Below are 26,633 nucleotides of genomic sequence, written 5' to 3'. Positions count from 1 at the left end.
CCCACTGCGCACAGTGTGATTCCAGGGTAGACTTTAAAGATAAAGACTGCACCGGATCTCCGACGGTGGGTGAAGAGACAAAGAGAACAGCGTGCGTGCGGAAACCAAAGCCAAACCTGGTGTGAGACGAGGCAGGGGTCCTACCTGAGTGAGATGAAGATGCGACTCAGCAGTGCTCAGGAGGTCCAGAGACAGGGAGTGCCGCCGGCATACGGCACCCTGAAACTCCCCAGGAACACCTGGTGGGACCCCTGCAACATGGCACACTCGTCACCACAGGGCACTGCTTCTGTCTGACACTGGGCTGTACTGTGCAGTCTTTGTTGGGCTCTGTTGAGCTATGCTGTACTGTGTTGTGCCTTACTCATGGCCTGCTCCTGTTCCATCTCACTCTCCAGACACACTGCTTAACACACTATTAACAGTCATTACAAATAAAGTCATTTATTTTTTAAAAAGCGTTTCTTACTTGTAGCAGATCCAGTAGTAGACAAGTACACAAAGGCCCGAGCACTTCTTCCAAAAGACAGTGTCCAGCAACCAGACAGCAGGTCCCTTCCCTGACGAGTCTTGCTGTTAACAGAGTAGCGGAGCACAGCCAGAACCTGAAGCACAGGAGCAGACTGCTGTCCGCCAGGGAGGCAGGACTGCACCAAGATAGGGACAGGACGACACAAACCAGCCCCGAGCTTTTGCGCAGATAGATCCCACAAACTGAGATAACACACAGTGACTCTTCCACTGAGAACAGCTGACAAACCCCTTCACCAATGCAGCACTAGACTCCACACTATGATCACTGTCAAGACAAGATTAGCACCTTCAGGGTTAAGGGGGGGGATCTGGGTTTTGAGCCAATTAACTGTAATTATGTCTGCCTGGAGCTCTCCCTCCCCATTGCCCCAGTACCAGGTAACCTGGGAAAAGTTCCACCAGGTTCACAGGCTACAGGCCCTGAGACTCAAGAAATGTAGAAGAGCACAACTGGGAGAGAACATTAGCAAGGGGAGAATCTGGCACTGAGCAGCTGGCCTGAAGAAGCCTGTGAACTCTGACACACATCAGCTTTGGAGAGGAGCTCCTGTCCATGTGCTGCTTGACCTGGGAAAGAGGTCAGTGCTCAGCCTGTAGCCACTGCCCTTTCACCAGTCTGCTCTCTCCGACATCACTGTGCCTGGGAAGGAATACTTCATCTTCACCGAGTTTAGGAATAATTAAAGCTCAGAAAGACAAATTTTGCCCCCCTCTCCCACCATCACTCGTTAACAGACAAAAACAGCAGTCAGGGAGTACCCAACATATCATCTCCCTTTAAAGAATCCACTGCAGTTCCCCCATCTGTACCTGTGCAAGCCCACACCTCAGTCTACAGGCACAGCGGGGGCTGCAGCCATCTTTGTAATTACAGCAGAGAAACTGCAGGTTAGTTCATTCGACTTCACACAACCTGGCACGTGAATGTCTGCTTAGTGAAGGGCTGGAAAGCCAGCAGCACGCTGCTCCACTCCGTCTGAGGGAGAACCTCCAAGAACAGGTCTCCAGCTCAGGACAGTCGCCCAGCTTATTTAAGGCTCCTGGTGTGGAGGTCAGACACAGCAATGCTGGGGGGGAAGCCTGGGGTCACCGGACCCGATGCGTCTCCACTCCATCTTAATCCTTCACATCTGGATGACCAAGAGGTTGTCCCAACTTTCACACCTGTCTCCCCAAGACCTGTGAGAGAGCCCCTGGAACTGCTCAGCCACTTAAGGCTCGCGAGCTACTGCCGACAAAGAAAAACCAGACTGGACAAGAGAAAACACGAGAACAAAGAACATGTCTAACGAAATCTTTATTTACACAGTACTTCCCCAGTTACAAGCGCAAGTCTCTGTTGATATCTGTGTGTGTTTAACTTGCTTTCTTCTCCGTTGTTAGACAAGCTGTGGGTAAGATGGTTTAAAACAAGGACACCCACCCTCTCGTGCCAAGTGGACACTGAACACCACACATTAGCTTCTCCACAAACACCACCTCTCCAGTTCCTGTCAAGTCATTCAAGTACAAACTGAACTCCAGCGCAGACTCTGCAAACCGCACCAAGGAGATTATTAAGACTTATGAGAATTGAATCCTTTCCTTACGAAGTACGCTGTTCGTAAAGTTCTTTTTTCTTGACTGTGGCTCAAAGCAATTTTCCAAAAGCTTAATTTTCCGGGAAAATGGGACAGAGCAACGAAAGGGTGTCTTTACATCGTCAGTGCATTACCACTCCCAGCAGTCCGTCTTTTAATAAGATCCTACAGGTCTTCTGTATTTGTCCAGCGGCAGTCTGTTCTGCAGCGATCTTGAGGAGAGAGGCGAACCCGGACCGTGAGCTCCATCAGCCTGCCCTTGGAAGACCTTGGAAGGGATTCACTGGTACATGAGGCAACGGGCAGCTTTCCTACACAGTTTCAGGATCTTGGATGCCTCAAGATGCCTTGGAAACAGGGGGCTAAATATTATTCTTAAAAAAAAAAAGGTACATGCTGGTCTGCCTGACTCAATCGCAAAATCAAGAATACCTGAAAGTGCAAAGGACTCCAGCATGCATGTCGGATGGTGGATCATTTTACAATGCAAGCCCTGAATCAGTAACTGATCCACTATTAATACCCTTCGGTAAAGCAGCCCAAGATGAGCGTTGGCAGGGCCTCTGAACACCACCCTTTTTATTTAAGCCAATTTCTCTTTTACCTTTCAGCGAGGAAGGGGCTGGAGATTTCTGCAGCAAGGCAGGGCGGAAAGCCAATGAGATGACAAGCTAAACTGCCTGCACAAACTTCCAGATATGTAGAAAACAAACATCAAGATCGACAGAGATCTCACAGTGGTTAAACGGTCAGCGTGAGAACACACCATTGCTTAGCACACCTTAAGATGGGGAAATACAATAACTCAATTTAAATGAAGCCAACAATCTTGCGTTTCTACCACTTGCTAATGTGTTTTCTGAGAAATCCACCCACATCCCTGGAGAGGGGGTCCTGTTGTCAGACATGAGAGCACAAAGTGAAGAGCCAGTGTCTTGCCGTCGCTATGCTTCACCGAAACTCCATACAACACAGAAGTGGATTTGTTCTATATTCTTACTCGGTTCACTAGGACGAGCTTTATTTTATTGACTTGAGAGAGCCTGTGAGGCCTTCTCCAGAGCTTCAGGCAATGGGCTATTCCATTAGACAATGAAATTATATTTACCGTTCGAATCCGAAACAGCTCTGCATGTGATGTGAACCAATAAATAAAACCACAACCACACACATGGTTGTGGTTCCTGCCCCTTTGATGAGCGGGGTCTTTTCACTTTCTCCCCCAGGAGTTAATCAAAACCAGCTCCTCTGCAGTGTTTCTTTATCAGCTGTCTCAGAGCTACACCGCTTGACTGTTAAATTATAAAATAAGTCCATAAATCGTAAGAAAACTTTGGACATTGGACATTTTTTCTCCAAAATGAAACCATTCTGTAAAATTAGCACAGGACAGTACAATTAAGGAAATAATTTATGATAAAAAGGTCAAGAGTTTTAATATCTTCTTTAACCAACTCCTTTTAATCGTTCACCTAATTTTGACTACCAAGAACAAAACTGCCAACCCTAAGTGCTCTCCTCTCACGTAGGTCATGCATGTCCATTTAACACTGTATTCCTGGGTGCGAAACAGAGCCAGTCAGAGCTTCCCCTTGGCCGACAGGTCCACGCTGCCGTTTCAATACTGGTGGCGCTGTGGTCTGAACCCTCGTCGGTCTGCTCAGTGATGCTCTTCGAGAACAGCTAATTGAGTAAAAATATTTGTTTCTCAGAGATATCAAACCTGGAAAAGGGAAGCGCTCCATGTTCCTGCTCTCCCACTCTCCACGTGCGAGCTGCCCAGCCTGCCCCTCTTCTTCCTCCAGCGCCGAGGGAAGAGGCCGTGTTTCTCTCCCCCACACCGAGACTCTCTCGCCGCAAGAGCGGAAGGGCGACTGGTCCGCTGGACGCAGCCGGAGCGGTGCCACAGGAAGAGGAAGGCGTGACCCACACCAAGGGCCAGAGACGCGGCATTATCGCACAGGACGTCCCGTGACAGAACAGACAGCCCAAGTGCACGCCGCAGTCTCCCGGCGCAGACTGCGGGCGGCGTCTGCCGGCGAGTGAAGAGCGAGGTCCGGTGGGGCGGGGGATCTGGTGCACACCACAGCGACCGTGCTGGCGTGCCGGCTTGCTCTCATTCACGGGGTGGAAGTGACTGGGAAGTTCGGGCGGTGGGTCAGACAGGAAGGGAGACCAGAAGCCTCGGGGGCTTGGCTGGGCCTGGCAGACCCGCTGACTGGCTTGGCAGAGAAGATCGGCAGAAGAGAACGCCCCAGAGGAGGAAGGGAAGCGGCCGGCCCAGCCGCCATCCACTAGGACTTCTTGGAGTCCTGTGTGTTCCGCCTCTTGATGTCGCTCAGGTCGACGGGTGTGAAAGCTGCAAAGAGGACCGTGGCTACAATCAAGGCGAGGCACGGCAGGGCCGAGGCGAAAGCACTGCAGCCAAGTCAACCCTGGAGCCACCCCTCACAGGAGACGCCAATTGTCAGAGACTCTGCGGCAGCGGGTGCCGACGTCACATTTTCAAGAAATAGGAGAAAATAACTTAAGATGTTTGTAGATAAAGCCTGCTACAAAACATGCAGATAATGCTTGTCTGCTGAAGATGTAACAGTGCTTCACTTCCCTCTCTGCTTCTTTAGAACTAACATGACGTGGGACTCTTGTAACAGAGACTGACCCACAGTCTCACACGTCAAGGACAAAAGCTGCAGCGCAATGGGAGCAGCATCCCTCTTGGGGAACTGCGGCGGTGCTCACTGTGAAGCAGCTGTAGGTGCAGTGGAGGAGAGGAGCCACTGGGGCTGTGTGCAGCTGGGCTGCAGAGGCACAGCACACAGGACACGCGGAGGCAGTGCGGCCTACTCACAGTGCAGGTTGGGGTTGGGGTTCTTCTCGACATACTCCTGGGGTCCACGGTCATTACGCTCGCTGCCCTGGGGGGACTTGACATCTCTCAGCACACACTGCCAGGCTAAAAAGAGACAGAGCAACAGCGCTCAGCAAGGCTCGCGGCCTGCACAGTCGGTTCACCGTCTTCCGCTCAGCCAACACGCAGTCCCTCCTGTACTCAATTGTCTGCTCCTCTCTACACCGTCTCCCTAAAACACCAGGCAAACAGCCCCTTTCCACTGGACAGCAGGAGGGAGTACTGGGCACTCAAAAGGACTCTCTCATTTCTGCAACTTAAAATCAATGCCTCAGCTGACTAAAAACATAGGTTGTATTTAGACTTGCAGAACCTTTGTCTCTTTTCCATTAACTGAAATGATGCTGGCCTCCTATTCCCATTTATAGAAAAGAACAGCTCACCCAAACTCAGCTGTGGCTGTCTGCACAGAACCCCAACACAACAACAGTTTACAGCCATTCTGCTAAAACAGATTAGTAAAAAATCTACACCCCTACACCCTACACTAATTAGTAGTTAGTACTAATTCTGTTGGGGGAGAAAGACCAAAGACGCTGGAGCTCACTCTCGTGGATGAAGCGAACGTTCTCCTCGTGCGCAGGTGTGAACAGCTCGCCCGCGCTGGTGGGGGACCGAGGGCTGGAGGTCCGCTTGTAATTATGAACAATTCTAGGAGCCGATGAGCTGCAAACAGACACAGCATTGACTAAAGAATGCAAGGAAGAAAACTCAAAAACAATAACAAAATAATGAAGACAAACAGGAGAAAGATTACAATAAGTCAGATCTGAAAAAGACTGCAAATGCTCCGCTCAATGGTGTACTCATCCTGCTGCTCAACTGCGGGAGCTGAACCTGGGCTATCGAGAGCCCTCCCTCAGCCTCACCTGGTCATTTCTCTCTCTCTGTCGCCCCCGTCTCCTCTTCCTCACACCTCTGTGCTGCCTGTGTCTCTCTCGGGTCCTGGGTGAAGCCGAGTGTCCTGAAAGCTCCCTGTGAAGAGAGCCGAGCACCGTGATCAGACCAACAACTGGGCCCATTCAAAGAGCAAAACTACACTCCTGCGGCACAGCAGCATGATCCACCCCCACGTTTTACCAGCTGTGTGCAAAGTGTATTAGTGAAGCAGTGAAACAAAAACTTCTATTTGTCTAACCCAGATTTATTAAAAACGACTCAAAATGATGCAGGTGGTATCTTGCACCTGGCGTTGGCTAAACCAGAATGCATGGTTCCCACTGACCTGCTGGAACTCAGACAGCTGGTCCTCCCCCAGTGTCACAGAGCGCTCACGCACAGACACTGGCCTGACAACCTGGCCGTCTCTGTTCACACACTTCCTCGGCAGTGCAAGCTCCGTGATCATTTCATACAATATTAAAGAAAACAATCAAGCTAAAAAAAGATAAGTTTTATCTTCATTGTTTGCAAGACATCTACAAAACTGCTACTCGGTTTAAAAGGCGCCTAAGTGAAACTAATGGTTTGTGCTGTTATTGGGAAGCACATCTGATGGCAATAGTCACCTCCGTCTCTACCACAAACCTCAGGTACATTAATGAGCTATTAATTCAGATGAGACAACTTTACCCCGCTCCTCAGGTCTCTTACTTGCTCCAGTGACAGGCATGGCCAGGATACTAGTACTTGTTAACTTTAATGAAGACTTGTAAGTAACCTAGCATGCCGAGATGATCTTGTTTTCTCTCCAAACTCGACACCGTTATTACTGGCGGACAGTATATCCGGCACCGACTAGAACAGCGGGTCTTACCCGCTTTAACTGCACATTTCAAAGGCAACGTTTTAAAATGGCGGCATCTTATACTGTCTACACGTAGCAAATGAAACCTTTTACAAATGCAGGAAAACGAAACTAACAGGGTTTGAAAAACCTAACGCGGCGACATTACAGGAGTATTAACTATTTTAACAGCGGCAGGCTAAAAAAGATTAAAACGGCGCCCTTCGTCCGCAACCTGCTGTGTTTTTAATGAACATTAAAATCGAACCCCAGCCTCGAGGAGGTGGTAAAGCCCTGTTTTCTTAATCCCCGAACCACACGTACAGACGCCTCTCAGAAAATGTCCGCTGACAGCCGTGAAAGAAAGGCGCCTGAGAAGCCCGACCCGGGATGAAGAGGGAGATGCCTGTGCGCAGACCCACGGCCGGGCGTGGGGCCGGGCTGCGCCGGCGGAGACACCGGCTCCAGCGCTGCCGCCGCCCCGGGGCGCAGGAGCTGCCGGCCCGCCCGGCTCCACGGCTCGGCTCGCCGGCTCCCACATCAGAAGCACCTGGTATTGTTCGGGTCCGGAGAAGCGGCTGCTCGGAGTCCCCATTGTTTATTTACACTGCTCGCAGCCCAGCTCAACCCTGCCCGGAGGATAAAAACCGACCCTGTCCTGTTATTGGGGACTAAACGGCTGAGAACCATCGCTGTAGCTTCAGTATCCTACTTACCTTCTTTTTAGCCCTTTTTTCCCCCTTTTCTTTCGCTGCCCGTTGTTCCAGTGCAGATCCAGGCCTCCGCCGGCCGTGACGTCGCCAGTGTCTACCAACCTCTTCCGGTAGAGCCGGCTGGAGGCGGTGCTTGTTGGCGTCGGAAGCTGCTAATAAAGTTTTTCGAAAGGCAGGCTCTGAAATGGGCGATACCTGAAGGAGCCGGCAGGGGGCGCGAGTTACACACGGTAAATGGCTAAAGCGGGTCAATTGGCTCTTTAGCTTTACATTATGCTCCGCTAATTTAAATGTATTAATTTCATATTTTTATAAGCACATAACAACCAACATATTTTATAAGCAAATATACTAGACCTTCTACTTTTATAAATTATTCTAGTATGAACCTACTACCTGTTAACAAATGTGATGTGAAACTTCAGTGCAATTAATTGTCATCTACACAAGTGCAAAGAAACGCGTATCTGCATGTGTGCTCCAATACAGAGAATACAAAGACATTAAGGAAACACCAAAAACATCAACACAGAACAGCAGCAGCCACAACAACAGGTTAAATAACATACAACTTAAAAAACACATGAGTTGAGTGAGTCAGTGGTAGGAGTAGAGTTTGTGGGAAGAAACTCTCTCTGAATCTGGAAGTTTGTGCCCTTCTGCTCCTATAACGCTGACCTGAGGGCAGGGGGAGAACAGTGAGGAACCAGGATGACGGGTGTCCTGAACGATGATCCCTGCCTTCCTGAGACGGCGAGTTGTAAAAATGTCCACAACAAAGGGGAGCTGTACTCCAGTGATGGACTGGGCTGACCCGACCACCCTCTGTGACACCTTCCGGTCAGACAGCGAGCCGCTGCCAAACCACACTGAAATCCCACATGAGAACACGGTCTCGATAGCACACCTGTCACATGTGGTAAGGACAAGTGAAGATAGATCCATTTTTTTCTATTGTCTGAGGAAGTAAAGGCGCTGTTGTGCCTTCTTTGTAGCTCCAGTTACGTGCTGGGACCACGTTAGATCATTAGCGATGAAGGTACCCAGGAACACCAGATATCCCATTGATGTGAACAGGGGTGTGGTCCCCACCCTGCTTTCTAAAATCGATGACCAGCTCTTTGGTTTTGCTGATGCTGAGGGAGAGATTGTTGTCAAGGCAGCACTCCACCAGAGCTCCAAGGCTGGTTTCCTACAGTTAGTAATTGATTAAGAAGACCTCAAGAAAACTGCTTTGACTTTCCAGTATAGCAAAGTAATCAAGATCTAAAAAATAAACGATCCTGATTGAGCCCAGACGATCCGATGGGCTGGAGGCACTGTGGCGTGATGTCGGTGCTGCTTCCTGAGTTCGACACCTTCCCACCTCCAGGAGCCACGCTGGCTGGGACAACGGACTGTCTGTGTGCCCCGTCCAGGGCGTCCTCTACTGGGTGTAGTGTCCAGTGGGGGCCAGGTGTGCTGTCCAGGGCGTAGTGTCCAGTGGGGGCCCGGTGTGCTGTCAAGGGCCTAGTGTCCAGTGGGGGCCCAGTGTGCTGTCCAGGGCGTAGTGTCCAGTGGGGGCCCGGTGTGCTGTCAAGGGCCTAGTGTCCAGTGGGGGCCCAGTGTGCTGTCCAGGGCGTAGTGTCCAGTGGGGGCCCGGTGTGCTGTCAAGGGCCTAGTGTCCAGTGGGGGCCCAGTGTGCTGTCCAGGGCGTAGTGTCCAGTGGGGGCCCAGTGTGCTGTCCAGGGCGTAGTGTCCAGTGGGGGCCCAGTGTGCTGTCCAGGGCGTAGTGTCCAGTGGGGGCCCGGTGTGCTGTCCAGGGCGTAGTGTCCAGTGGGGGCCCAGTGTGCTGTCCAGGGCGTAGTGTCCAGTGGGGGCCAGGTGTGCTGTCAAGGGCCTAGTGTCCAGTGGGGGCCCGGTGTGCTGTCCAGGGCGTAGTGTCCAGTGGGGGCCAGGTGTGCTGTCAAGGGCCTAGTGTCCAGTGGGGGCCCGGTGTGCTGTCAAGGGCCTAGTGTCCAGTGGGGGCCCGGTGTGCTGTCCAGGGTGTAGTGTCAACAATTCTATTTGAACAAATCTATATTTAAATATGGACAACATCCAGGTATTGAATGCTCAGTGAGTGCCTGGAAAGCTCGTTGAGAACAGTTTGGCTTGACCTGCTTGGAGCCTCCTGGCCGCAGGAAGAGGAGCTCGAACCCCAGTCGGAGTGAGTGCCCCAGGGGCAGCTGCAGGTGGAGATGGGGAGGAGGGAGGCTGGAGAAGAGTGAGAAGGGAGGTGTCCGAGTTCAGTATATGTACCTTGTCTGATGGTATTTATGTATCTAGTTTGATTTTGATAGTGATGAGGTAGTTGTGCTTTTATTCCTCCCGAACTCCAGTTAATAACCTCCATATTTATCTATATATATAAATCAAACAAACAAATCATAGGCTTCATTTAAATTCTAGTAATAAAAAACAACTTTATTTTTTTAAACAGAAGTTCTCAATAAAAATTAAGACTTTGACAGAGGACGTTTGTAATTTCAGGATATGTCACACAGTTCACTTGGACAGCAGGCTGGAATGGAGAAACAACACAACCGTCATGAGATATCACTGCTGAACAGCACAACGCAGCACAACAGCAGCACAACAGCAGCACAACAGCAGCACAACAGCAGCACCCAAACACGCAGATCCAGGCCCGGAAGGAGTCTCTGTCTGGCGGAGTGGAGGCACACTGCTCCTCGGAGAGCAGCAGCTGGACACAGGGCTGCAGGCGGTGGGGTCCTGTGGGGGGGTCCCTGTGGGGTGCAGGACACTGTGCTCTGGATTCGTGGAGCGGCGTGCATCACATAACACCGAGGCAGGATGACCCATCGTCCAGCGCAGGCTTCTTGTAAGAGGCCCATGTTGGCCCCACAGACTTCTTTTGAGGACTTTCCTTTATTCCGCTTTGAACGTTTCTCCCCAAGTCTGCGTCATGCTGCACGGGCTGCAGGTCCTCCTCTCGCGCCACAGTGCTGTCACGCTGTCGTGCGCTTGTGCGCTTGTGCAGGCGTGCTGCTGTGCAATCGCTCACTGGCCGTGACGATGACAAAGCCAGCCAGCCTCTGCCAGTAATGCCTTGCAGAAGGAGAGGGTGGCACGTGTCTGTGTGTTGAGCAGTGCTAATAAAGTAATGGGAAAGGCCTTGAAGAGAGCAATACATGAAGGAGCCAGCAGGGGGCGCCTGCTGCACACAGATATTCCTTCAGTCCTATTATCACATGACAAGCATCTCCAGGGCTGAGCGATCAAGGAGCACAGCTGCATCAAAAGTCCGGATTCTGGGTAGAAAACGACACAGCTGAGGTTCTGATTCCGGATTCTGGGTAGAGAACGATACAGCTGAGGTTCTGAGTCCAGCAAAGTGTTTAGCACAGCCAGTGGAATTAAATTGTTCATTGAGCAAATAGAAACAGTTGGCTACAGCATGAGCATCACTGTAATATACTCATAATCCATTTCTTTCAAAATTCTAATATGAATTAAGGAAAAGGCACAAAGCAGTTCTTTCCTTTTGCATTTGCAGCCAGCAACCAAGTCACACACACTGTGACAGACAAGAGAGTCAGCCTATCACAACAAAGTTAGTTTCCCGCCTTCCCCCCTGCGAGGCAACCAATAGGAGAAGGCCACCTCCCCCCTGCAAATCCTCCAATAGGGAAGCGGGGTGAAGGCAGCGCAAGGACGTTCCGCAGCTCCATCAATTCCATCACCGTGGCGAAAGACAGCCAAGGAGAAGCAGTGCGGTCCAATCACAGCTCAAGGTTCAGGCCACGCCCATTCCCTTGAAGACTGTGACCAGCTCCTTGCAGTCGGGGTCAATGAGATCAGCAGGCTTCTCACCATTCTCATTCACCGCCTCCACACTGGCACCCAGAGACAGCAGGTACCTGGGGAAGACAACAGCGAGAGCCCCCGTCACAGTGCTGCTACTGCCAGAAAGCTCAGGCACGACAGTCACAGTACTCTGGGCTTTGGGCTTTGAATCGGACTCACAGCAGAGCTGAAATCTCTGGTAACAGAGAACACAGTCAACGTGTTTGCAAACACGTCTTTCCCTGTTTTCCATCCTGGAATTGTGTTATGTTACTAGTCAACAGTCCTGCTTCTGGGAAGAGTGTAATAGGATCTTTTAAAGCCTACAGCACAGATGGACAGTCAGACACAGCCCCTTGGCCCAGTGGACCTGCTTGACCAGCAGAGCTGTGCTGTTCACTCCACAGCCCCAGAAGCCCTGAAAGCGCGACTGATCTCCGAGGTGTGAGGAAGACCTCGGCCTGGATCTACATCTCAGGCCCAGGCCTGCAGACAGCAGCACTGCAAAGGCTGCTGGGACAGTTGGTGCCGTATGGCCTCACAGTGTTGCCTGTCCTACCCTGCTGTCTCACCGGGCGATGTAGGGGTGCCCGTCGCTGCAGGCGATGTGCAGTGGGGTCCAGCCCTCCTCGTCCCGCTGGTGGATGTCGGCACCGTATTTCACCAGCAGCTTCACGCACTCCAGGTTCCCCGACAGGACAGCCTCGTGCAGCGCTGCCATTCCTGTGGGACACAGCGGAGACCGGCAGGTCCACTGACCTTAACACATTCATTCAGACAGAGAACACATTCAGTTTTCCTTTTAACCTAGACTTATCTGATGCAGGTCGGAAATCTAAAATGAATGGTTTTGTGCTTTAAAAAACAGTGTTATTAATATCTAATGAGGAAAGCCCTCCTATTTATATAAGAATTGTCATTGTCATTTTTATTTTTTTCTCCCAGTTTGCAAAATATTCCAGATCAATGTCCTCCTTCAGTTTTTCTTTAAGGTTTTTAATGTTTGAATCAAGCAGACCAGGAACAGCAGGTCTGAGCTTCACCGCGCACGTGTCGTGTTATGATGGGGGTTTAGTGATCGTCTCCAGGCTCCAGGGTCCTGACCCCAGGAGTGTTTAAGATTTAAGCTGCAGCCAACCTCAGCGCCCCACTCACCAGAGAGGTAGATGGTGTCCAGCTGGACTTTCCGGGCACGAATGAACCGGCCGATCTGCTCCAGGTCTCCCTGCCGGATGTGGTCCTGGAACACGATGTCGTTGGGGAATCGCACGGTGCGCACAGGCTTCACAGGAACAGCGCGGCTGTACTGTGAGCTGGGGCACTGGTAGTAGTACTTCATCCTGGACACAGCCGGACAAGCAGGAATAGTGCTCAGTCCTGTAGGATCAGGGTCTTCTTTCCTGGGAAAAGCGCTGTGGATCCTACCAGCACAGGAGATCTTCAGTATTCAGTGTCCTGTAAGCAGGACCTCCAGGTGCAAATATAATCAAATCTCTTCAGAGATGTTTGTCCTAGCCCTTGACCTCAAAAAATAATCCCCTTACTTGTATCTCGATATTAAAAAAAACAACTTTAACTCACTCCTTCAGTTAAATGCAAAATTCTGTTCTTGCAGCTGGAAGCCAGAAGTGAAATTTCTTCTGGCTGGACGATGACGTCTCTGGCTCCTTCAGTCGGTTTCTCCCTCCTCTGCCGCCCGCAGCGGGAGCGGCAGGGTCCCTATATACGCTCTCCGAGGCTATTTTAGGGGCTGTCGCCTCATAGATCAAATGACCCAGCCTGCAGGATCACTGGACGTTGCCCCCTCCCTCAGCTTCTCCGCTTACAGCTGCAATCCCGCCGAGCTGGCCTGCCCACAGCCCGAGCCCTTCCAGCGCGCCGACCGCAGATCCATTACAGGTCACGCACGCCGGGCACAGAGCAGCTCCTTGTCAACAGCACGAGGAAACGCTGCCGGGACATCCAGGCATTTCCACCCACTGTCCTCGGGGAAGTAAACAGCAAGCAGCGGGAAAACAACTCCCCCCCCCCCCCCCCAAGGCCCTTCAGCCCACCTGCTTGTTACGAGAGTAACGATGTAGGAGCCCTCGTGCCTCGGAGCTCAGGAAGCCCACTCCAGGAGCGCCCACTCTCCGTGGCCCCGAGACACTCGGAGCCGTATCCGTGTGGCTGCTGCGTGCTCCGGGCCTCGTCGAGGACAGGGGAGGGTCAGGCGACTTCCTGGGGAGCTGCTGGACCCGGTGGACAGCGCCGCAGCGTGGCCCAAGTGACCCAAGACATCCCCTCAACCCCAAGCACACAGACCTTTCCCCTGGCGGGGCTGGAGCAGGTTCGACACCTGCGAGTACCACCCTGGAGGAGAGGAGCAGAGGCAGAAAGAGTGGCAGCTGCTCGAGAGACAGAGAGAGCGGAAGAGCCGGTGCGACACTACGAGGCAAAAAGCAAACTCAGCCCAGTCTTGGTTTTAAATCTTTATTTGGCCACCAGTTGTTTTCAGTCTTCAGTGTGATGGAATGCCTCTTTATAAACACTGCCAATTCAAAACCCCGACACCCAACTCAACCCCCACCCCTCCCACCCTCAAATCACATTCGAACCCCCAACCCCTCTTCTGACGAGAGCGACCGCGAGGATGACAGCCCTCCCCGGCAGGGACAGGTGGCCCGGCCCGAGCAGCCCGACACCGGAACCAGGGGAGAGGGCAGCGGCTGCGTCTCAGCGGGACTCCAGCCCTCGCGGTTCTTCCGCTGAGAAACCCAGAACAAAGCAGAGGCTGGCAGCGCAGCCAAGCGGAACTGCAGACCAGGGGTCCGGCGGCCTGCTGGGCCGGCACGCAGGCAGAACCGCGGCCCAGTCGGGCCCGGCCACACACAGGAGAACAAGAAGGAACCCCAAAACAAAAATGATCAGAACTTAAAAATCAGTAGCTGGGCTGCAGAACACACGCTGGGGGGGGGGGGATGTGTCGATCCCTCAGATCTGCACCGACCTGAGAGAGCACTGCATACAGGACTGGAGAAACAAAGGAAAAGTCACGCACCCACAAAACAAGGCTACTTCACTAACAGAACCCTCACCTACGGAAACCAGTGTGGCGTTAATAATTACAAGAGGAAACAGCCCCCTGGTGTGAAGAGAACCTCCCTGTCTTCTCTCAGCAGGAAGAGAGGGAGGGGAGAACGTCTTCACGGCTGTGAACAAAAAAAGCCAACTTTTTACACTCCGAGCGGCTCCACCTCCATACAAGACTGCATAGGCAACACCAGAGCGGCTTAAAACAAAAGACCTAGACTTCCTGAAGGCGTCTGAGGAAGAACAAAACAAAAAAGATACACATGAAGTGTAGTTAAAAATTAAATCTAGTTTTAGTCACCTATTGGGAAAAAATGAAACCAGAAAAGAAAACCGTGCCAACGGCCTTAAAATATATATATACACAGTATCATTCAACACCTCAGCAGAGATGTGTGGGGACAGAGGGGTGTAAAAAAACCACACAGTCCTTCTCCAATCACTGAGGAAGAGTTGCCAGCCCCCTGGTGCCGAATCAGTGCTGAGCCCCCAGCCGGAGAGCGGGGCGTCCGTCTGGGCCGGGGTGTCCTGCAGGCGCTGGCGGGCAGAGCAGATCGATATGAAGGTTAGTGTGCGCAGGACATTGGAGGGGAGGGGGCAGCTTCGCAGGGACCTCTACAACTCGTCGTGGCCCCCCTCTTCCCCATCAGAGTCGTCGTCTCCCTCCTCCTCGGGGAGATCCGCATCCTCCAGGTCCTGGAGGAGAGAGAGAGAGAGAGAGCACACGCAGGTCAGCCAGAGGAGAGGACCCGGAGCTCCACACCCCTGCACACGCAGGTCCATCCTGCAGACTCCGACAGCTTATCCACCCCAGTACAGTCCGTGCTCAGGGCAGGTCGAAGCTCTGGCTTTCTGCAGGAGACTGCGAGTGTCTGCAGTGTGCTGAGCCTCCAGGAGCTGGCGGCAAACAGCAGGGACAGCTGCAGCTGTGATTACCCGCTGCTCGGCCTCTAGAATTAGACTTCTAAGAAACGGGCTGAGCCGGTCTGCTCTGGATTCGCCAGGGCTTGGACACCGCTCCCCTTCGCCCGCGCACGCCGAGCGGTCAGCTCGGGCTCGTCCAGCACAACAGGGTCAGGCCAGCTTTTACACCCAGGTCAGAACGCCGCCATGAAGCCTGCCCAAGGGAGACCAGCTCCCGGGACATGGAGGGAATCCCACTGGAGTGTTTCAACTCCTTCAACACCAACACGCAGCCTCACTGACAACCGTTCCTGATCTCAGCCCTGCTGTTGCATTAACAGCGCGAGTTCCCAAGCTCTCAGAGCAGCTCCGAGAGCTGTTCCCACTCCGGTCTGCTCAATCCCCCCCGCAGGACTCGGGTGTGACCAGCCTGCGGGAGAGCACAGCCCTGCAAACGGAGACGTCCCAGACAGAGCACCTGCTGGAGTCTCAATCTGCATGACGAGACTTTCAAAGTCACAGATAAATGCAGACTGGTAACAGGCCTTCAAGAGCCTCTGACTTGAAATGAGAGCATGAAACTGGAGCGCGGCAGTGGAGGGGAGGCAGAGACGCGCAGGCCACTGCCCTCAGGGTGACCTTTTCTAGGGTCAGCCGGGGGGGTCATGTTTGTTTGGCCTAGTCGCCAAGGGCAACACTGCTCCTGTGGCATTCACAGTGGGGAGGGGTCTGCAGCAGGCCCACACGCACACACCCCCGGGTTTGCACAGCCCCCCGGCCTGGAGCCCGACCTCACTCCTGCAGTCAGCAACACAGACGAGATTCAACGAGCTTTTCCCTTAGAACAGCAGACAACCCACTTCACATGCTGGGCTTGTTTTCAAGGGAGGGCAGCCCAACAAGCCCTGGTTCAAAAAAAAAAAAACGGGGTGCAACAGAGGCAGGCCGGACAGCCCCCCGCTGCACGCAGGCGCCACTCACCTCGTCGTCGTCCCCGACCGGCGCACCGCCCTCCTTGCCCCCACTCTCCAGGAACCGGGCGAAGCCCTCCAGCGTCCTCTCGCCATTGTAGTCGATCACCTGCAGGGCAGCAGGGCAGTCAGAGCCACGGCGATGGCGACCGCACGCAAGCCCACGCGAACAACCCAAAACCAGCCTGGAACGTCATGCTACGGACTCCTTACTGCTGTACGAAGTCCAACAAAGACAGGACTGCCGCCAAAATGAGCAAGTTCCAGTCTGGGTCATGACAGGGCGGCTCTTAATCAGCCGACTCGCATAACTCCAGCGAGGACCTGCGCCGGCTTTAGAACAGGCTTCCACAGGACGCAAATAGAGCCACACTCTACCCATCACCCCATTTTACAGCTGTTAAAAGAAGCCCAGTGAAGACCAGCACCACTCTGGGTCGCTCACCTTGCGCTCGTCGCCGGCGGGGAAGAACTTGAGCGTGGGGAAGCTGTGCACCTTCACAGCCTCGATCTCGTTAGCGGTGGAGTCCATCTTGGCCACCACGATGCTGTCGCTGTCCTTGTACTTCTCGCCCAGCTTGTCCCAGATGGGCGCCAGCTGCTTGCAGTGCCCACACCAGGGGGCATCTGTCAGACAGGGGGGCAGGGCAGAAGAGGCGCGACCGCGTCACAATCAGAACTTCACACAGCTGCCGGACTGCTCTGCTCTCCGTAAAACATTCCTTCAACATCGGAAGTCAGGCAGCTGTGCTGCGGTTACCCAGCAGGGGTTTGTATATGAGGCCAGAAGTTGAATAACACCTGGAGCTGCAGAGTCCAGGGCAGCAGGACAGTAGGAAAGTCCAAGCTGGGCCTGAGCCTTGTACCACTGACATCCAGAAGCGATACTTGGGCCACCAGAGCGAGCACTTGCAAGGTCTACAGCCCAAAGCAAAGGATCCTAAAGGGCTGAAACCAACCACAGTCCTGCCTTTCCCACTCCTGAATTTCAGCAGCTTCAGGCTGATTCAGCACCAACCCTTCACACCCGGGAACGAGACAAACAGCCCGGCTCTGTTCTCCAGCAACCCGCTTCAAGGCCACGAGGAGAGCCCAGCAGCAGGTGCCTTTGCGTCAGACGGCGAAGGGTAGCCGATATTCCCAGAATAAGGCTGGCTGCTTGCCACTTGCTGCAGCAGAGAGCACTGACAGGTGTGGCCAAAGCCAGATGCCCCCACATCAACACCGGGGGGCAGGGCCGCACCCCAGGCCTGGACAAGCGCAGAAAGACCCAGTAATGCAGGGTGCCACTGACAGCTTGAGAAGCTCCCGTGGGGTACTAGGATCCGTAAGAAAGCTCTTGCAGTAACTTCAGACAACACACTGAAAAGTGAAAACCACTGGATATGTACAAAGGAACCTGGAGCCACAGGACAGTAGGAAAGCAAACGGTATTACTCACAGAATTCGATGAACACATTCTTGCTGGGATCAAAAGCAACTTCTTCGAAGTTCTTCCCAACCAGGACCTTGACAGGGCTCTTGTCCCAGTCCTCAGGGATGTCCTGGCTCATTAGATGAGGCTGCAATGGGTGACAAACTATTAGTCTCCACCACACTGAAGATGTCTGGCCGCTGCAGTGCAGTGGCCTGCGCAATAGTAAATTCAGTGTGGAAACTGGCTGCACTGGACACCTGTAGAGCTTTGAATTCTGCAGGACCACAGGGTCCGAGAGCTCCGCTCTGCTGGATATCGCGCCACCCCTACCTTCAGCTTGCCCTCCAAGAACAGCGTGCAGAAGGCGCTGATGTTGTCAGCTGTGATTTCGGAGCTCTCAGGCTTGTACTTGGTCATCTCGTCCTCCAGCGTGATGAGACGGATAGCCGGGCACTCCTCCTTCTTCAGCCCGAAGAACTCCAGGATGCGCTGGTTGTCATCCAGATCACTGTCAATGAAGATAAAGAGGATCTGGAGAGGAAGAGAAAGCAGAGGCGGTCTTGTTTGAGAAACACTGTGCTAAGGGCAGCTCCTTCAGAACTCTGAAGATAAGGCTATGATTTCCTTTCAGCCTGTAGACCAGCTCCGAGTACCTCACCTTGCCCTTGAAGTCCCGAGCTGCCTTTTTGAAGTTGTCCATCTTGTTCTGGAAGTCTGAAGCTGTTTTAGGGACAAACAACAGGATGTGGGACTTGATCTCCCCTCCAAAGATCTTGGGGGCAGTCTGCAGGAATAAGAGGGAGAGGTTAAAACAAAGCATGAACTCCCAGAGCCTAAAAGCTGATTTTATTCCATCAGGCATTTCTCCTGGCATGGTCAGCGGCCAGAGGCAGGCAGCACGACATGCTCCAAGCTCCAGGTGTGCAGCAGGCTCACCTGCTCCGTGAACTCGATGACCATGGGCAGCTGGTTGGCCTTGATGAAGCTCAGGAGGCTCTCCTTGGTGACGTCGCCCTCGAAGGCATTGCGGCCCTCGTCGAACTGCAGGAACACAAGCGCAGGTGAATACAGCAGCTCTTCTTCACAGCCTGACAGAACTCACGATAAAGCAAACTCTCGATCTGAGAGCCGGATCTCGATGTGGGATGCAAGAAGAATTTGTCATTTAACTTGCAGCCTGGAAATGCTTCAAAACTCAACTAACCCACGATCAGAGGAGAGGAAGTTACTGCTGAGTATCTATTACAGCTGCAGATTTTCTCCCAGAATGGCATCACTGAACACTAATGCACACCTCTGCAGCCCGCAGATCAGGAACGTCACAGCTGTGATCTCTCCCCAGGAGCTCCACAGTTTATAAATACACCCCACCACGGGGCGAGGGCTCTAAGGAATGAGAACAAAGGTGTCGATCAACGCTCCAGCACTGCCGACACAGAAGGCAAGAGGGAGGAAGGGCTGGCCAGGAGGCAGGAATGTGTCCAGAGGGCAGAGGAGCAGGGCAGCCAGAAGGTGACAAGCCTACAAACACTGCGGCCGCGGCAGGGCAGGGCCAGAGGTACAGGAGACCAGGGCCTCGGGTGCCAACCCTCCACCCTGACCCAGAAATATAAAGATGGGGCAGGTGATCATCGATCGCCCTGCGCCAGGAGGGCAGACGCAGCCGAGAGGAATCCCAGAGGCAGTGTGGCAGGAAGTCAAAGGTTCACAGCACCCTCTGTATGAGCGTTCGGCCAACTTGAACCCAGCCTTGCAGAGGTCTGCCCTGAGCCCAGAGGGGGTTTCAACTAACCACGATTAAACCTTAAACCTGGGAGATCCCTCAGACTGAAGTTAAAATGGCTGCATGCAACAGTCAGGCTGCAAACTGGTTACAAGCAGCGACTGGGGAACTCCAAAAAGGCAGCACAAAGGCAGAGCGGAGAACCAAGCCTGCGGTCTCGAGTCCACACCCGGCCTGCAAGAGGCCAGCCAGGCTAGCCAGCGGATTCACAGAGGCCTTGCCCCAGACCTGCGGCTCAGAAGGGCAATGCTCTCATCACCCTGAGGCTCGGGGAGATGCTCGGTGTCCAGGGCTCTTGAGGGATGAGGAAACAGAAGCCGGCCTCCCTAAACCGGCCAGGGCATCGCAGACTCCAGCCCCGGATTAACGAGGTTCCCGTCTTGGCAGTTCTATTTGATCACCGCCAGAGACTTATTATATAACAGCAGCCTTGATGTAGCTTCCGAATATCCCCCCCCCTCCCCGACCTATTCCGGGCAATCCTGGAATCTTGGATCGCTGTGATCTTCAGTCACAAGGCTGCCAACTGGAAGCTTCTAGAAGAAATGTTGCAGTTACGTAAATCAAACTGAGATGCCAGAAACCGTCCAGCTCTGGCTGGCATTGTGACTCCAGAGCAATCTCGGACAGCCTCCAGGAGTCCTGCAGCTGCTCACCGCCTCTGACCAGAGAGGAGCCCGGAGAAGAACGCCTGAGCCCACAGTCACACACCTTGCGACACGCTGCCGTCGGAAACTGCCAACACAGCAGAGACGCAGCTCTGAACACCGATACCGCAGCACGCCAAGGACAAGCACCCTGCCTCCTCGCTCACAGCCAGACCGCACTCCGGAACAAGGTCTAGCTGATGTAGGAGCAGACCGGCGGCACTGCGCTCGGACAGGAAGACAGCCTGCATAGAGCCCTCCGCAGCCTTCACCAATCTAGCAAGGAGGGCCATGCGATTTGCGTGGCTCACTGGGCCCTCACCTTGGAAGCTCGCCCTCGAAGGAAACCGAGCAGCCCAGTGTGCTCAGGTTACTGCCAAGTCAGTCCTCAAGGTCCAGACTTCGCAGCTCAGCTCAGGCAGGAATCACAGCGCAGAGCACCAGTGCCAGCAGGGTACCCTCGCTAGGCTGGCCCGCTGACCAGAAGGGCACAGGAACTAGCACAGCGTGCCCTGGAGGACTGGAGCCCTAGCCAGTAGGGCACTGCTCCACCACTCCCACATGGCGCTCAGAGCTCAGCGGGCAGCTCCCAGGGAGAGCGGGAGATCGGGCAGGAAAACCAGAACTGGATGTGCCCTTCTCATGAGCGAACACAAGAAAGCCGGAAACTTTGGTGTGAACCCGAGGAAGCTGTGCTGTGTACGAGGGTTTAGTGCAAAGACTGAACATCTAAAGTATTCATCCAACAAACTCAGCTGGATATTCAAAATGGGATTTCGGCACACTGCCACCCCGCCTGGGGAAAGCAACATCCCCAGCAGGGAGGCCAGCCCTGGGGTCAACAGCGTTAACTGGAACACACAGCCACGTGTTTCAACAAGTCAGAACGAGCTGCAAACCGCCCCCTGCTGGAGACTGCTGCCCACAAACAGACCCTACCTGTCGCAGGGGAGAGACGGGCAGGACACCCACTCATAACGCCAAAATAAACTGGGATTTAACCCCGAATTCAAAAGATCCTGCAAGCCAGTGAGAGCGAGAGCTGACGGGCCCTGACCCCACCTCTCACCTTCTTAAACAGGACCACGCTGTCCTTGGACACCTCGAACTTGGCATAGAGGGCATCCGAGGAGGTGATGCCGAAAGGAATGTCATCCACAGCCTCTGCAGCCTTCAGGAATGTCTTGGCATCATCCGACTCAGCATCCTGGAAGAGAGGAAGGCCAAATTCCCAACTGGCTCATTTAAAATAAACACATTTAAGCAGCTTTGACACCAGAGGTGTTTCTGATTATTCAAATACTTCAACTGGAGTGTTTAAGGTGAACCTGCACTTTTTAAAGTGAAAGTAAACCTGCTTCTACCACTGAAGTGACCGATAGAGAGGATTTCATTTTCTGCTCTGCTGCTGGCTACTAACATGTCATACAGACCCAAGAGCAGAGTAGTGTCCTCCCAGAGAGTGGAGGAGGTGGCAGAAAGTTGCAGGTCCACAGCACTGCCCAGTGCAGCCCCTGCAGAGCCTGTCACGTCACACCTGAGCCTCCTGCTCACAAGTGAAGGGTGACTCCCCCCGAGCCCTGCCGGTTCCCCTCACCTTGAAGAAGCCGATGACCACGACCTCATTGTCTGCGATGAGCGTCTCGGCCTCTGTGACCTCGGTCAGGGAGGTGGCCGCAGGGCCAGTACGTTTCTTCAGCCAGGCCACGATGTCGTCAGCCTGCCTGCCAGCTGCACCGGGGGAGGGGGGGGGGAGGGGTTAAAGTACAGCACCGACGTGGACGGGCGAGTCAGACCTCACGGGGAGATATCCCCAGCCAGCACTGTTGGCCGTGGAACAGCGGGGACTCTGGAGACTTCGATCCATCTGCACAAGGGCCCTGCTCGCTCCCGCCATCATCTCCTTACAGCTGTTAACAGTCTTTTGCACTGGATCCAAGTTCCGCCCTCAGGGCACAGAACTCCACGGCTCCGGCGCCGCAGCTCACGTCAACACCAGGCTGGGACAGGAGCAGTCACACCTGCTGGGAAACCAGCGGCCGGCGGGCAAGAACTGCCCGGTCCTGCCTGCGGTCAGGCGAACCCTCAGCCCAACTCAGGCTGGCTGGCTAGGTGGCTGGGTGCTGGAGGCACATTCTTCCCCACCCCCCCCCAGGAGCAGCACGAGCACGTGGCACTGCATGCATCTACGCTGGGCGGCCCAGACACAAACACCCGGGCCCCTGAAGGGCTGCCAGGCGTCCACAGCCCGGACTTGTGCAACACACACTGGGGGAGACGCGCTGTGGTGAGGCAGCAAGAGCCCCCACCTGCATCCGAGCGCCTTGTTTTGTTCCTGGCCTGCCTTGCCCACAGCCTCCCCCCCTTCCCGGGAGAGAGAGGATAGCCAGGGGCACAGCAGGCTCATCTTCCGAGTCAGGGCAAGCAGCTCCACACCAAGATCAAAACACCTTATTACTTTAGCCTCAATGTTATTTGCAAGCACCACAGCGACAGCCTACAAAAACAGCTTCAGAGCTCCAACCAGCCTCCCTGCTGCCGTTTGCATCATGTAGCAGCTGCCCTTAAGCACCCCAGCTCCTCTCTCCTCGCTCTTACACCCCGAGAGCCCAGCACGAGCTCAGCTTAACCCGACTCCCCTGCCCTGGCAAGCTGCGAGGGCTCTTGACCCCACCGGGCTTGGAGCTGCCAGCCCTGCACAGGAACCAGGAGAACAGTCGCTCAGGGGTATGAGCACAAGGCCTCTCGCTGGGGCTTCTGGCCCAGGAACTGCAGCGGAACAGGAGAACTGCTCAACACGAGCCGGGAGGAAGTTAATACAGACTCCACTGCACTCTCACCAAAGCAGCCAAACAGGTGCTGCAGCAAACACCGCGCTCCGTACAGCGCTTCTAGTGTCAAATACGCAGACAGCTCGGCATCGCCACCCCGGCAGTCAGAGCAGGAAGTGCTGAGCCTGTCTGTCAGACGGGCCGAGATCTGCACGTGCAGGCCCGCCCTCCCCCGCCAGCTCCACGCGCACGAGGCAATCCGCCCGCCAGCCTCACCTGAGTACTCCTTAGGAGAGCTCTTGTCTCCCCCCTTGAAGAACTTGATCGTAGGGTAGCCCCGCACTCCGAATTCCTGCGCCAGCTCCGTCTCCTCTGTGGCATCCACTTTGGCCAGCCGGATGTCCGAGTCGGTGGCCTTGAGCATGCCCGCTGCCTTGGCGTACTCTGGTGCCAGCGCCTTGCAGTGCCCACACCAGGGGGCATCTGGAAGAGAGAGACGGGTCAGGCAACATCGGGGGCGGAAGGGCATCATAGCCAGATGTTTGAGAACGGTTTCAGGGTTCAGTCCCCAGCACGTGACAGCCCAACGATTTCAGCCTTCACCAATTCAAACACCCAGCAGGATTTACTGAGCACATCCCTTCCCCCGTAGCGACTCAGCACAGCGATAACTTTCACAGAAGCAGCCCCTCAGTCACAATTAGTGGAAGATGCACATTGTGACCCCTATAGGTAACCTCCCCCCTTATCCTGAAACCCAGTGATGCTGGGGTCACCCAGGTTCGTCAGACTGGGCTCCCGCAGCGCGAGACCATCGTGGAGACGGGAGTCTGGGATACTTTTACCCTGCTGCACCCACAAACAGACTTCTTGCAGAAAACCCCAAAGCAGGCCTGAGGCAGATGAGCCCCACTAGAGCAGCTCTGCTGTTCACAAGCCCTTCCACCACGAGCTGCCCGAGACTTCTCCCACCCCTCAGCGTGCCGATGCATACTCCAGCACAGCCCCTACGGATGGCGAGGAAGAGGCCGCTGTGCTTCAGGAGAGCCCGGAGTGCCTCTCTTCCTCACTCTGACAGCACCGCCCAGCTGCTGCTGGGGGTTCAAGCGCAGAGTGTCATACAGCCGGCACAACCTGTAGCCTTTGTACTGGCCGGGCTACAACAGGTGACTTTATGAAACCACGGGCTACCGCCCCACCTGACAGCCCCAGACTCTCACACTCCTGCCACGTTTGAGCTGACAGACAAAGCTGTACAATTCCTCTACATAATAAAGCAAAACAGACACTGAGCTGGTGAAAATAAATGATGCTTCAGCCACATTTAATACTGAAAGACTAGCTTCGTGAAACACATTTCTCTCATGAGGGCACCAGTTAAATGTTCTCATGTACAAGCATATCATCCCTCAAAAGGCCCCTGTAGAGCCAGCGTGCAAAGTGAAGATGGGTTTTATGCAGAAACCCAGAAAGGTGGGCTTTTCTTGGACTTCTGCTGAGATTTGGGTTAAAGCTACTGGTCCAGGTCTCTCAAGTACACGTCAACCTACCAGGTCCACCCGCCCCCGAGAGACCTCCTCCCTCCGCTGATTGGACGAGCCAGACCGGGCCACTCGTGGACTGGACAGCCCGGCCGTCACTCAACCCCCCCAAGTTCAACTCCATCCGCGATGGCTCGCACCCCCTGACCCCCGCAAAATGGAGCGGCACGGCGGGAGGAAGGGAGACCCGAGAAATTAGTTTCCTTTCAGCCGCGCAGTCGAAACCGAAAAAAAACTTTCCGTCTCGTCGAGCTCCCGGGTAGGAAACCGCAGAGCCGCAGGCGCGCAAAGCCGTCCGTGCGCACAGCGCAGTCCTCTCCAGGGCACATCCAGACGCGACATGCAAAGCGTCGCTCTCGGCTCATTAGCCGACAGTTCAAGTCAACGCGCTCCCTAACTGCGTCCTGCTGGACCGCTGCTCACGCCTCGCCCGGCCACGGCTGCGGGCCATTCGCGCACGGCCCACCCACGCTCACGCCTCGCCACGGCTGGGAGCCCACTGTAACGCCGGTAGCTCTCGGGGAGTCACGGGCTGGATTAGCGCCCGAGGTGACGGCTCCAACATAACCGCCAGACTTTCACAAGTTGAGAAAAGGAAGTTGATCCACGTCAGCGAACTCTGCTTTTGTTTTTTTGCGTGGATCACAGCTACATCGAGTACAAGCGACCCCGCACGGCCGCTAAGTACCGGGACCCACCACCGGCGCCCCCACCGAGCTCTCCTCCGGACACCGTGGGGTGGCCACTCGGGTCGCCCCCGTCCGTGGCGCTGCAGTAGCTTCATGTACGGGGGGGGGGGGTACCCCCCCGAGCTGAGCTCTCCCCTCTCTCGCTCCCCAGGCAGTCCGGGGGTACTCACAGAACTCCACCAGCATGTTGGGGTGCGCCTTCAGCGCCTCTTCGAAGTTCTCCTTCTTCAGCACCAGCACGTCGTCCTCCTCGGCGATGTGGGCTGTGCCGGCCGCGGCCAGCGCGCACAGCAGCAGCAGCAGCAGGCCGGGCATCCTGGCGTCCGTCTCGCAGGGCCGGCTGGGGATCACGCAGAGCGGCGGGTCCTGGGCCTGTGTGGGGGCTGGCTGTGGTGCGGGTGTGCAGCAGGGAAACCGTGCCGAGACGCGCCTGTGTTTGTGTCTGCCGCGACTAACGTGGCACTGAGCGCAGGAACCAGAGAGGCTGGGCGCAGCGCGCAGGCGCTTTTATCAGGCTGGATGCTGTTCGTGTTGAAATGTGACTGGACCGCAGGCGGCGCCACCTGGAAGTGAAACCCCGGCCGGGGCGGACTGAGCCGCTGTGGGTCGGGGTGGGGCGGGGCCGCTGCGGGCTCGCATGAGTGTGTTTATGCTGTTCGGCACGTACAAAGAGCCAACATTACTATTTCTCGGAGATGGTGGTGGGGGGAATAAATTATCGTAAAAATAAAGTAGAATGTCTCAGCGATAAAAGTATTGAACCAAAATGGCTGACGTGTTGTTGGAGTATTTCATCCGGGTGTTTACGAAAGCAGACACTGAAACCAGGCCCCAGGCTGAGCAAAGACAAAGTTAAACAGTAACTTTAACAATATTTGGCACAGACGAGGCATGAGTGCTGCGCGTAATAGGAGCACTGAAGGCATCTCGAGGGCCTGATGATTTTCTGTAAAGTACTTAATATGCAAAGCACGTTAGAAATCCAAAGAATACTAAAAATGATTAATAACAGGGGAAAGAGTAAAGGTTTATTCCAGGTGAAAAGAGAATCCGAAGAAGGCTCCACAGCAGACTGCATGCTGACGCAGCTCCCTACTTGAACTTCATTTTTCATAACAGCCTACCAATTACACCAAGACCATTTCACAGGGCTGTGTGCCTGTGTGTGTCAGTGCAGTGTGCAGTGTTGACAGGGTTGTGTCAGTGTAGTGTGTAGTGTTGATAGGGTTGTGTCAGTGCAATGTGTAGTGTCAATAGGGTTGCGTGTCTGTGTCAGTGCAGTGTGCGCTGTTAACAGGGTTGTGTGTCTCTGTGTGTCAGTGCAGTGTGTAGTGTTAATAGGGCTGTATGTGTCAGTGGAGTGTGCTGTTGTGTTGACAGGGTTTTGTCAATGCAATGTGTAGTGTCAATAGGATTGCGTGTCTGTGTGTGTCAGTGCAGGGTGTAGTGTTGACAGGGTTTTGTCAATGCAATGTGTAGTGTCAATAGGATTGCGTGTCTGTGTGTGTCAGTGCAGTGTGCTGTGGTAATGATTGTGTCTTTGTGTG

The 26,633-nt window shown here is 54.2% G+C and overlaps 3 protein-coding genes across 4 annotated transcripts; all 3 read right to left on the bottom strand.

Annotated features, from left to right (window-relative positions):
• Nucleotides 1-1,814: 1,814 nt before the first annotated feature.
• On the bottom strand, nucleotides 1,815-7,575 carry mcrip1 (MAPK regulated corepressor interacting protein 1). Its single transcript, XM_015356762.2, has 5 exons — nucleotides 7,468-7,575; nucleotides 5,895-6,000; nucleotides 5,573-5,691; nucleotides 4,966-5,070; nucleotides 1,815-4,473 (listed from the first exon to the last, which is right to left on the bottom strand). Exons 2-5 carry the CDS (start codon nucleotides 5,900-5,902, stop codon nucleotides 4,409-4,411), a joined length of 297 nt encoding a protein of 98 aa, XP_015212248.1. The 5' UTR covers nucleotides 5,903-6,000; nucleotides 7,468-7,575; the 3' UTR covers nucleotides 1,815-4,408.
• A 2,307-nt stretch (nucleotides 7,576-9,882) lies between these two features.
• On the bottom strand, nucleotides 9,883-13,260 carry ppp1r27b (protein phosphatase 1, regulatory subunit 27b). Of its 2 annotated transcripts, none has more exons than XM_069194677.1 (3): nucleotides 12,448-13,260; nucleotides 11,865-12,051; nucleotides 9,883-11,366 (listed from the first exon to the last, which is right to left on the bottom strand). In XM_069194677.1, the coding sequence occupies exons 1-3, from the start codon at nucleotides 12,629-12,631 to the stop codon at nucleotides 11,243-11,245; spliced, it is 495 nt and encodes a 164-aa protein (XP_069050778.1). In that variant the 5' UTR covers nucleotides 12,632-13,260; the 3' UTR covers nucleotides 9,883-11,242. The 2 variants fall into 2 exon arrangements, with proteins under 2 accessions (XP_069050778.1, XP_006635570.2); XM_006635507.3 differs by having other exon boundaries at nucleotides 11,865-12,015; nucleotides 12,448-13,150.
• A 490-nt stretch (nucleotides 13,261-13,750) lies between these two features.
• p4hb (prolyl 4-hydroxylase, beta polypeptide) lies at nucleotides 13,751-25,623 on the bottom strand. The gene is made up of 11 exons (XM_015356497.2): nucleotides 25,257-25,623; nucleotides 23,133-23,339; nucleotides 21,683-21,816; nucleotides 21,155-21,292; nucleotides 18,592-18,696; nucleotides 18,314-18,439; nucleotides 17,986-18,186; nucleotides 17,680-17,800; nucleotides 16,684-16,865; nucleotides 16,249-16,347; nucleotides 13,751-15,060 (listed from the first exon to the last, which is right to left on the bottom strand). Exons 1-11 carry the CDS (start codon nucleotides 25,399-25,401, stop codon nucleotides 14,980-14,982), a joined length of 1,539 nt encoding a protein of 512 aa, XP_015211983.2. The 5' UTR covers nucleotides 25,402-25,623; the 3' UTR covers nucleotides 13,751-14,979.
• Nucleotides 25,624-26,633: the final 1,010 nt, after the last annotated feature.

The sequence above is a fragment of the Lepisosteus oculatus genome, chromosome 9 (assembly GCF_040954835.1).
Source record: "Lepisosteus oculatus isolate fLepOcu1 chromosome 9, fLepOcu1.hap2, whole genome shotgun sequence".
In the NCBI taxonomy this organism is placed as follows: domain Eukaryota; kingdom Metazoa; phylum Chordata; class Actinopteri; order Semionotiformes; family Lepisosteidae; genus Lepisosteus; species Lepisosteus oculatus.
Note: the sequence above shows the minus strand (reverse complement) of the source record. Positions and strands in the feature narration are given on the sequence as shown.

Excerpts from the sequence above, each read along its gene's own strand:
- mcrip1 (XM_015356762.2), bottom strand. Across the intron at positions 5,071-5,572 it reads CGTTCGCTTCATCCACGAGA|CCTGGCAGTGTGTGCTGAGA; the intron begins GTGAGCTCCAGC and ends GTCTCTTTTTAG. Across the intron at positions 4,474-4,965 it reads CCCCAACCCCAACCTGCACT|CTTTCACACCCGTCGACCTG; the intron begins GTGAGTAGGCCG and ends TCCTCTTTGCAG.
- ppp1r27b (XM_069194677.1), bottom strand. The coding sequence starts at position 12,631 with ATGAAGTACTACTACCAGTGCCCCAGCTCACAGTACAGCCGCGCTGTT. Across the intron at positions 12,052-12,447 it reads GGACACCATCTACCTCTCTG|GTCAGTGGACCTGCCGGTCT; the intron begins GTGAGTGGGGCG and ends GAATGTGTTAAG. Across the intron at positions 11,367-11,864 it reads GGGCACCCCTACATCGCCCG|GTACCTGCTGTCTCTGGGTG; the intron begins GTGAGACAGCAG and ends TGTCTTCCCCAG.
- p4hb (XM_015356497.2), bottom strand. The coding sequence starts at position 25,401 with ATGCCCGGCCTGCTGCTGCTGCTGCTGTGCGCGCTGGCCGCGGCCGGC. Across the intron at positions 18,697-21,154 it reads GCGTGGTCCTGTTTAAGAAG|TTCGACGAGGGCCGCAATGC; the intron begins GTGAGAGGTGGG and ends GTGTTCCTGCAG. Across the intron at positions 18,440-18,591 it reads TCATCGAGTTCACGGAGCAG|ACTGCCCCCAAGATCTTTGG; the intron begins GTGAGCCTGCTG and ends TTATTCCTGCAG.